Source organism: Malus sylvestris, chromosome 9 (genome assembly GCF_916048215.2).
Source record: "Malus sylvestris chromosome 9, drMalSylv7.2, whole genome shotgun sequence".
NCBI lineage: Eukaryota > Viridiplantae > Streptophyta > Magnoliopsida > Rosales > Rosaceae > Malus > Malus sylvestris.
In genome coordinates this window covers 11242637-11253238 of record NC_062268.1, presented here as the reverse complement: position 1 = coordinate 11253238, position 10602 = coordinate 11242637, and the positions used below count along the sequence as shown (strand labels likewise).

At 38.2% G+C, this 10602-nt stretch overlaps 1 protein-coding gene across 3 annotated transcripts; it reads left to right on the top strand.

The window, feature by feature from the left end:
- The first annotated feature begins 4630 nt into the window (after positions 1–4630).
- On the top strand, positions 4631–8899 carry LOC126583885 (transcription factor PIF4-like). 3 transcript variants are annotated; one of them, XM_050248423.1, is made up of 9 exons: positions 4631–4927; positions 5507–5599; positions 5678–6581; positions 6670–6774; positions 6861–6926; positions 7018–7083; positions 7170–7475; positions 7600–7726; positions 8460–8899. In XM_050248423.1, the coding sequence occupies exons 2-9, from the start codon at positions 5529–5531 to the stop codon at positions 8462–8464; spliced, it is 1650 nt and encodes a 549-aa protein (XP_050104380.1). In that variant the 5' UTR covers positions 4631–4927; positions 5507–5528; the 3' UTR covers positions 8465–8899. The 3 variants fall into 3 exon arrangements, with proteins under 3 accessions (XP_050104380.1, XP_050104379.1, XP_050104381.1); XM_050248422.1 differs by having other exon boundaries at positions 4631–4972; XM_050248424.1 differs by lacking the exon at positions 4631–4927 and adding an exon at positions 4983–5244.
- Positions 8900–10602: the final 1703 nt, after the last annotated feature.

Genomic DNA, 10602 nt, shown 5'->3' with positions numbered 1-10602 from the left:
GTGATTGCAGGCTGACCATTGATGTAACTAGTAATCGTAGTCATATACTGTCATTGTGGTCTTAGAACAAGTTCGTAAGTGTTTGTTCAGACGGACACGATACGGGCGGAGAACAAACATCTATCGACAGTTCTCTGTTTTTCGTCTTCCGATACGAGTAGTTATGACTTACAAGGAAGAAAATAATGTAGTTTGACTTTAACAATAAGTTGAAACACTATCGTATAAATACTTAACTAAAGACATTTGCTTGTAAATGGAAAAATAAATCCAAGATCTCAAACATATAACTTGGACGATGAAGAAAAAAAGCACATAGGTACAGTACGCATTAACTAGCCTTTCTCCTAAATGAAGTAGGATTCTCTCCCTTTCAAATTTTTCTCATCTCCAATATATTTTTGTTTAAACGATCATAATTAAATCAGATCAACATTTTGTTAACTTCTTTACATTTTTACATTGAGAAAAAAAAAAAAAAAAAGAGTGGAAGGAAGGTTCTAACTTGATATTAAAGTATAGCAGCTAAATGATAGGCCTGCTACTCCTGTACTGAAAACATCATAGCCTGCAGGTTCATAGATGGACAGCAGCAGGCCTCTGAGAACAAAGTGACATGAATGTCAAGTTCATAAACTTTGGATCCTCAATCGATGGAGTCAGAAAATAATTGGCTTCTTACGTACAAGTCGGACAATAAGAGTGCGTTTGTTGCACCGGACTATTTCGAACTGGACTAGCTTCAAGGACTAAGCTGGACTGACTTAGACTAGATTAAACTGGACTAGCTTAGTGAAGCGTTTGGTGCAATGTAGGTCTCGGGTTCGAGACTTGGGAGCAACCTCTCCATAAATGGGGGTAAGGCTAGCCGACATTCACCTCTCTCAGACCCTGCGTAAAGCGGGAGCCTTGTGCACTGGGTACGACCTTTTTTTTTTATTTGTTTCTAGAATCATATTCCTTCCGTGAAGGCCAAAATCTTTTTTTTTATTTTTTCCTAAAATTATATCTCTGTAGCCTATTCATCTTTTCCTCCACCATTCTCCCTCTCATCTCCCTCTTTTTATTCTGTTTCACCATTTTTCCAGAATATTCTTCCTCTCTCTCTCCATACTTTTCCCTATTTTCTTCCGGCTACTGTCTCCCCCCCCCCCCACCCGTCTCCCTTTTTTCCTCCGTCCACTTATCCCTAACTTCTCCCTCTTTTCCTTATGTAGAAGATTCACGCGGAGGATTCATCGGAGCTCTCCACCCAGTGCCTCCTCTGAATTTCTCGGAAAATCTTAGGGTTTTGTAGTGATTTTTCCTTTTTGTTTTGAATTTGTGTGGGGATTCGCAAGTGCTTGAGCATTTGGTACGCTTTCGGTCCCGACTTGCGTCTGGGTCGCGCGCGAATGCGGAGATCGACATCGAGCTTCTGGTGATGGTTGTCTGGTGGTTGCAACCATGGCAATTTTGCTGAGAGAAAAGGAGAGAGTGAATTGAACGAAGAAGAAAGAAAGGGAATCAGTGGATTGTTTTTCAGTTTTTGTTTGAGGTATGGGTTTAGGCTTTTGGGTGGGATAGTAAAGGCCCAAGGGAGTGGACGAAGGTGCGAAGGAGAAGGGAGTGGCGAAGGTGCGAAGGAGAAGGGAGAGGGCAAAGCAGTGAAGGAGAAGGGAGACATCGAGGGATCAATGGCGGGGGAAAGAACGGGACTAGCAGTCCGCTTGAAATTGAGGGGTCTCGCTAAGAATGTTTAATGAAGCGTTCAGTCGGGGCGAGTCCCCATTAGTCCCATTAAAACTAGTCCAGTGTGGACAACAAACATAAGACTGGACAAACAATTAATCTAGTCCAGTCCAGTCCCCCTTAATCCGGTCAAACAAACACACCCTAATAGTCTCTATGAGACCATTACTCATTACTTGTAAGGGAGCATTACTTTTTACATTCCACACAATGTTACGTGTGTTCAAGTATTTTTTTTTTTTTTTTGTAAATTGGATGAGTGACTCCTTACATGTAAAAATGAGTGACTCCTTACATTTAAAAAGTCAAACTGTGTTTCATTAGTAGCATGTTTTTTACGTACTTAAAAATGGGAAGTAATGAATTAGGGCCAAGAAAGAAGGAAGGGGAAGGAAATCAATTAGTCCCTCCTAGGGATGGGCAATGGTTATGTGGGCGGGTAACCGCGGTTATTTTACCCATAACCGTTTATGTTCATACCCGCATAACCGTTGGCCCGTTGGGTAATTACATAAATGGTTATACCCATAACCATAACCGTTTATAAACGGTTATCCATACCCATAACCGTGTATCCATTTACCCATAACCATTTACCCATTTAACCATAAGCATTTACCCGTTTACCCATTTTTTCGCCCGTTTATCCTTTTTTTACCCATTTACCCTTTTTTTTCGTCCGTCTGATTTTTGCCAACATCACTCACCGCACTTGCACTAGCGATTTCATTTTACTACCGAGACTATACCTAGTAAATAAGAGCAACTTAAACCGTGGCTTGACATTCTGATCAAGTATGTCCATAAAGCCTTTCTAGATATGTTTTTTTTTCTTGATACACATTATCAACGACTTTACAACACCAACTAAATGTTTGCCTCAAAACAACCTTTAATCAAAATTATAATGATCATCAATTTTAATGTGTAAAGCACCGATGCAGCGGTTATCAAAATTTGGATTTTTATTTATTTCTTTTTCAAAAAGGAGGACAATTGGTGGTAAGCCAGCATGGAAGACCAAGTGGCCCAGTGGTAAGAACACGGACTGCAGTTCCCCAATAAACAAAAGATGTGGGAGGTCTCAAGTTTGATGCTCCGAGCTGGTGAGTCTATTTGACTGTGACCATGAACATGATGAAATTCTCCATAGCTTCTTTGGACCCGGAAATGATAGATAACTGTAGTTTGCCACCAGTGGCCCATTAAAAAAAAATCATTTTAATGACAAAGTACAACCCCATCATGCTTAAGAATAATCAAGTGTACAAACCGACACTGCAACCCCTTGAGCAGATATAAATACAGCCCGAGCAAGAGGAGCACAACACAACACAAAGTCCTCTTCCGCAATGGTAAGTATTTCTCCTCCTGATTCCGTCCAACACCTTCGCTTCCGTAAAATTTCTAATTTGAAACGGCCCGCCTTCCTCGATTTCTTCCCCTTTCTTTTTTCTGCTATTTGATCATTTTTGTTGTAACTCTGAGGGTTTTTAATTTTACATATATTAAATTAAATGGGTAAATGGATACCTATTATAACCATGAATATTACCCATAACCGATGGATACCCGTTATAACCGCGGATAATACCCATAACCGCCCATTTAAATTTCATGGATAAACGGTTATACTCATAACCGTTTATTTGTTTAAACGGTTACCCATAACCATAACCATTAACTTTAAATGGGCGGGTAACCGCGGTTACCCATACCTATGGGTATTTTGCCCATCCCTAGTCCCTCCAGTTGATCTGATTCCTAAAATTCCAAGTAGTAGATGGTAGTCAATAATCGAAATTATTTTAATTTCTGTTTTCTATAAGTAAACATGATACGCGTCTACTCATTTTTAAAAAAAAAAAAAAACTGTGTCTACCTCCTTTGTGAGTACTTAGTAGCCTTGTGCATAAACTTACATACACAAAATTCTAGCCAACAAGCACTACCTACAAATGAAAGCGAACATTAGCTACAAGATTTTGCTCCAAAATCCAACAGTTTTCTCCAAAGACTTGGACCTTGCCTTTAGCTGAGGTTTTTAAAGTGGAAATCTGTTTTGTCCTTGTGTTGATTCACATGAAAATATAAAACATGATCTGTTAGCAGATTCGACTGGCCACCATCCTCCATAAAATTTTGGCTTGGATCAATAGGTCTGCTACCTCCAATATTTATGGCAATTGCTGGCTTCCAAGGTAGAAAAACTTTGGTGCAATCAGTGATATATTTCTGATTCCTCATCACTCTATATCACTTATTATGTATGTACTTATGACAATTCATGTGATGGGTGACTTAGAAAATGACTAACGAATCTAAATTCTTGATTACATATATTGGGGGTTGGGGGGTGCTTATACAGACAAACTTCAAGGTATACCATCTTTAATTTTATTCTTCTCGGTACACCTTTCCTCCTCTTACACAGATATTGTACCATGCAAACCGATATCATATATTTCTATAATACTCTTCACGTGATTATATTCAAAAATTGGCCTTATACCAGACCCATATATCGTTTGACTAATTCTTTTTCGAACTCTTAGATGGAACTCAAAGCTGAAACTGATTTTAAAAAAATAGAAAAAAGTTGACTTTGTAGGTTTTATTTTTCCTTGCTTCTAACTTCCATGGAGATAAGAATAAGATAAGTGCAGATTTGCAATTGCATCATCCAGCAATCTAAAAATTTGCCAACTTAGGCCAAGCTGTCAACAAAAACTTTGCCTCTGACAATCTTGTCCCTCATCATTGTCCAATAAAATATTATTGCCAATGCACACGTGGCACCACCCTTACACATTATCATATCACAGATCGATTGCCCTTCAAGTTCTAGATTTTGGCTGCCTTCAAATAACCAATCCCAGTCATCCATTTTCCAAACCATCCTGCATTCTACAAGTAACTGACCTAGCCACAAGTTTTCAGCATAGCACAACTGGGTAACTGCCACGTGGCCTGATGGCATGGGTTTCTGTAGAAATACGTAGCTTTCTGTGTCACTAGCCAATCCTTGCTCTCACTGACAACAAGCCCCTGTCTTAACTCTAACTGCTGTAAAAGTCTCATTAATTTGGTCGGTTTCCCAGTTTCCTGTTGCCCTCCAAGCTCACCTCACAACCACAAAGAGAGGGGGAGAGAGAAAAAGAAGTGCTTTTGACAACAGCAGTTTAGAGCTTGTACTGTAAGCCTTCAGTTTCCAGTTCAAGAGCCGTGCTTTTGATCAGGGGTGCTTTTCTATTCAATTTTCTGCTTTGGGTTTTCTTTTATTTCTCATTTCCCTTCTGGGTTTGTATTGCTCTATGCAATAAAAGAATTCCTTTTTGCTTTTTGGGCTTCTACTTTTGTAGAAAAGCAGAAAAAATTTCATGTCATAATCTTCTTTATTCTTTCTTATCTTATTTTTCTTAATAATATTTTCCTTTTAAGTGGTGAATGATGTCTCTATTTCCAACTGCAACTTTCCTATTGAAGTTTCTCCATCTTTTGCCTATTTTTATGGTAGGGATTATTTTATTCTCAATTTTTAATGATTTTTTATGTTAATCAATACTTTAATGATGAAGAGTCTGATTTGGGTTCTGAATTTTTTAATCCACAAACTTTATGTGGTCTAGTAAACATGATATTAAATTTTGTAGTTATATATTTGGGGTTAGGACTTAGGATTGGTTCCATATTTAGTATGCAGCATTTTTTTAATTATAGTAGTATTAATCATTTGCCATCATCTCTAAATCTGTCTTCTTTCTTTGTTTTGCAGCAATTTCTGTCTGCTCAGAGACATGAATTCTTGCATTCCCGAGTGGAACTTTGAGTCTGATCTCCCCTTGACCAACCAGAAGAAACATATAGGGTCTGTATTCTCTTTACTTATTCTCAAAGTTTTCGCCTTCCAGTTGAGCTATCTTGATTGGGGGGAAATATTTTACAGGCCAGACCATGAACTTGTAGAGCTCTTGTGGAGAAATGGGCAAGTAGTTTTGAACAGCCAAACGCATCGAAAACCAAGTTTTAATCCGAATGATCAATCGAGACAAGTTCAGAAACATGATCAGCAATCAATAAGGTCTGGGGGGTTGTATGGGAATTCAAGTAATCTGATTCAAGATGATGACACCGTTTCACTTATCCACTACCCGCTTGAGGATTCTTTCGACAAAGAGTTTTGTTCCCATTTTTTCTCTGAATTGCCTTCCTGTGATCCAATTGAGCTTGACAAACCAATCAAACAGTTTGAGGGAGAGAAGGTTGTGAAGTTTGATGCTTCTGACACCGCGCGTCTTGTTTCCAACTCACCGCGGCCTAATGGCAAGTCCTCCGCTGGTGTGGAATACCCTGAAAATCCAATGCCTCCTCCAAGATATCAATACATTAATTCAACTGATCAGCAGAACCAAAATCAAGGAGGCTTGGGGAAAATAGTTAATTTTTCGCAATTTGCAACCCCGGGAAAGGTTTCAGCAGGATCTTCTAGAGGACAGTTAGGAGGGAAAGAGTCCGGAAATTTAGCGCAAGCGGAGGTTAGGGAGTGTTCTGTGATGACGGTTGGTTCGAGTTACGTTGGTAGCAACCAAGTTCTAAATGACCTTGATGTGAGCAGGGCTTCAAGCAATTGTGATGGAACTACTGGTTTATCGGCTGGACATTTCTACGACAACGTTCATAAGATAATGCCTCAGAGCGAGACAGGGAAAACGGATACGCTTGATCCAACGCTTACTTCGTCTTCTGGCGGTTCTGGTAGTAGTTTTGGAAGAGGAGGAAACCAGTCTAATGTTGTCAATAGCAACAAGAGAAAGGGTAGAGAGGCAGAAGACTCGGAGTGCCAAAGTGAGGTAAAAAGTTAATTAAAACCCTCTTTCCAACACATGACTTGTAATAATGATTTTTGCCGCGATTAATAGGATTTTACTTATGTTTTAGGCTGCTGAACTTGAATCAGCTTCAGCTGCGAGAAGTAAGTCAGCGCATCGATCAGGATCGACCAGGAGGAGTCGTGCTGCTGAAGTCCATAACCTCTCAGAAAGGGTAGAATTTTTTAAGTTTCCTAGCATTACAAAGTTTCGGAATTTGTCACTTTTTGTTTCTTTCTAATAACTTGTCCATTTGTGCAGAAACGGAGAGATCGGATTAACGAGAAAATGAGAGCATTGCAAGAGCTTATACCTCATTCTAACAAGGTGAATTTACTTTCTTACAACCCCTTTAATTGTTTCTTAATTATTATCTAGTTATAAATATCTTTTACTGATTTGATCCTTGATTTTTCAGACAGATAAAGCATCAATGTTAGATGAGGCAATTGAGTACTTGAAGTCACTTCAGATGCAACTGCAGGTACAACGTCCCCTCATAAAACCGAAATTGGTCCTATATTGTTTGTACGTAGCTCAAGCTACTAACAATTTTTCTTGTTGATTCAGGTAATGTGGATGGGAAGCGGGATGGCACCAATGATGTTTCCGGGCATGCAGCACTATATTTCCCGAATGGGAATGGGAATGGGAATGGGACCGCCGGCCTTGCCTTCTATGCACAATCCGATGCATTTACCTAGGCATCCGCTCGTTGATCAGTGCATGAATATGGCTCCAGCAGCAAACCAGACTGTAATGTGCCAACCACCGGTCTTGAATCCCATTGATTACCACAACCAGATGCAAAATCCCTCTTTTCAGGAACAATACATGCGTCTCATGAACTTCCATCACATGCAGACTATGTCTCAGGTTTGTCTTCTTAGTCTTGAGTAAATTATTAGTCATCGGTGTCTTGTTAGACTCAAAAATTTGTTGTCGTTAATTATCTAACTCAAACGATTTTCATTTCTATCATATTGAAATTTTTGTGTAGCCAATGAATATGTTCAGATTTGGCTCCCAACCTCTACAACAGAATCAGATGATGGCACCAAATGGTCTCAGCAGTGGACCTTTCGGTGGAAGAGCTGCAACTAATGACCCTTTAAGTGGAAAAATGAGTAAGTCACTTAAAAGCACTTAACGTATAATCACTTTTTATACAAGAAGCATGCATAACTTCTTTTTCAAACTTAAAAGGAATAATTTGTTTAAATAAGTTCTGTGAACCCTAGCAAGTGGCTGTCAAAATCAGGGGCTGTGTGGTGAATTCGGTTTAATTTTTTGTGTTCATTTCCCACCTTATCTTCATTGCCATCTCTCAAGAAAGTGAATGGTCACAAACTTGTTACTTCTCTCTAAAGGGGTTGGCCGCATATATTCTTGTTGCGCAGTATAGCAGCTCATATCTGTTGAAGAATGTAAGAATCTCACGTCGGAGACTTGACAAAATAAATTACAATATATAATTAATGGTTTCACACTAATTGCTGAGATTTAAGAAAAAAAAAAAAAAAAAAAACTTTACACCCCAGGCGATGTTTTCTATTTGCATTCCCGTCCGCTAAACGATCGGACCAGACAGGTGCAGGTAGCTTGACCGCCTTACCCGTCATTGAAACACAAGCCGGAGACGTATCGGCCTATATTCCAACCAATGTGATCTCCATTACCGATGGACAAATCTGTTCGGAAACACATGGGCGCGTCTCACTGAATTGAATTCTTCTTCTAGCTCTTCATTTTTACTGATAATATGTTAAAAGTAGTTTGGTTGGTTGAATCATTGATGCCATAAGTGTCACTGTCATACTAATTTCAGTGGACACACTGCTTTTTTTCTGATGTTAACAGGTTAATGAGAGAGGATGCATACTTATCTCATCTCTATAGATGGTCCCCCGGCCCTAGCTGGCTTATAAAACAAGATCATATAATTGGTGGCAGAAGTTGTTGAATTATATTGGAACATTTTTTGCTCACGCAGATCGCATGATCTTACCATTTAGATAATTCGAAGAGTCACTCTCGTATGTGTATGCCAATGAACAACTACTGCAAGAGTTCAAACATCTCAATCCGGCATTAAACTGGTTCTGAAACCTTACAAGCGGACACAAGACTAGTTGTGTAGCTTTCTGAGTTGAGTTTTTTTTACTCTGGGAAGAAAGGAAGATAGTATTTCATGCCCCATAAAAATGTATAAACACGGGCATATTATTGCTGCTCATCGATGTTCCTCTTGTTAAAGGATGCCTCAAAATTTTAATGGAAACTGATATATGTTTCTTCAAGTGTTTTCTTTGTTTGCGCCGTTATGCTTATGCTTTGCCTGTGAGGAGCTTGTCTGTCGCTGCAGATATATGGAGAAACTGGAAAACTCAAATGAATAAATAAATAAAGTTGAATGATCACATAAGCTTTTCTTTCTTTTGTACCTTTAAATTTTGTTTTTTGGTAAATTCAATGTTGTACTTACAGTTGGACAAATACCCATCGGTTATGGGTAACCTTACCCTTCCATTTAAATTTTATGGTTACGGTTATGGATAACCGTTTAGATAAATAAACGGTTATGGGTATAACCGTTTACCCGCAAAATTTAAATGAGAGGTTATAAGTATTAATCGCGGTTATAAACAGGTAACCATTTACCCATTTATTTTATATATGTAAAATTAACACAAACCATGTTCCTTATCAAACAAAACTTAGATCAATGCTATTGACTATAGTGCATGACTTCTATAGCTAATATAATATAACTTTCCTTAACCACTTTAAATTGCATGGTCCATTATATATATTATGTTAATATTTGACATTCCAAGTTAAATAACCCAAGAATACTGTATTTTAACAGTTTTCGTAACCCAAGAATACTTAGCAAATTTTATATTATCTTCATTGCTAACAGTTAAAAATATTGTCTGTAAAATATTATTTCAATTATTGGAATGGTACAAGGACTTAAAAAATTAAAATGCGGAAATGTATGATAAATGTACCTATAACGGTGTTTAATTGTTAGAAAAAGAAAATTATGACAATTTTTTCTTTTTTAATTTTCAAGTTGGTAAAAAACACGTAGACGGGTGAAAAATGAGTAAATGGTAAAAAAGAAAGGATAAACGAGTTTAAAAATGATAAATGGGTAAACGGGTACTAAACGGTTACGATTAAATAGGTACACGATTATGAGTATGGTTAACCGTTTATAAACGGTTATGGGTATGGGTATAACTGTTAGACAATTACTCAACGGATAAACGGTTATACGGGTATGAGAATAAACGGTTATGGATAAATAACCGCGGTTACCGTCAGCCATAACCGTTGTCCATCCCTAGTTCGAACACATGCTAATTATAATATGTTTCAAGAGACTTGTTGCTCAGTTCATAAAGAGCATTCAACATTTGCACTCCGAAATCCTGAGTTCGATTCTCTCTTGTGAAATTATTGCATGTTGTTTTCAAAGTTGAGCATCAATAACCTATCTCAAGCTTTATATATCTTGGTCTCTTAGTCAATTACAGCGGTCTTGGAATCAAAATACAACCAAAGCCAACTTGTGATACCCTTTAATTATTTGACTCGACAATGACACGATTACCATTTAGACTTTGTAATTCAATTTATGATCAAAGTGATTATTTTAACCTTCATTGTTGGAAGATTTACCAAAGTGCCATTTTGATTTTAAGTTATGGTTTCTGGATACTCATGTGGAACCAAAATTTATAATAAAAAAAATAAAAACAAAATGAAAGGAGAGAGGTAGATGCTCTAGAAAGGAGGGTAAAAAGCTGGAGAAAAAAAAATACAAAAATGAGAGAAAAGGAAGGGAAGCTGGAGAATTCGGGGCCTTATTTTCCTCTTGGGGGTGCTATTCCATCCTTCTTGGGGGTCAGCCCTCTCTCTCATCTTTAGCTTTCTTTCCTTAGAGCCCTTGATTCTGGCTTCCGAAGCACCAACGAACAGCCCTGGTGCGGTC

Coding starts and splice junctions, on each gene's coding strand:
- LOC126583885 (XM_050248423.1), top strand. CDS start 5,529: ATGAATTCTTGCATTCCCGAGTGGAACTTTGAGTCTGATCTCCCCTTG. Junction 5,600..5,677: donor AACCAGAAGAAACATATAGG/GTCTGTATTCTC, acceptor AATATTTTACAG/GCCAGACCATGAACTTGTAG. Junction 6,775..6,860: donor TCCATAACCTCTCAGAAAGG/GTAGAATTTTTT, acceptor CCATTTGTGCAG/AAACGGAGAGATCGGATTAA.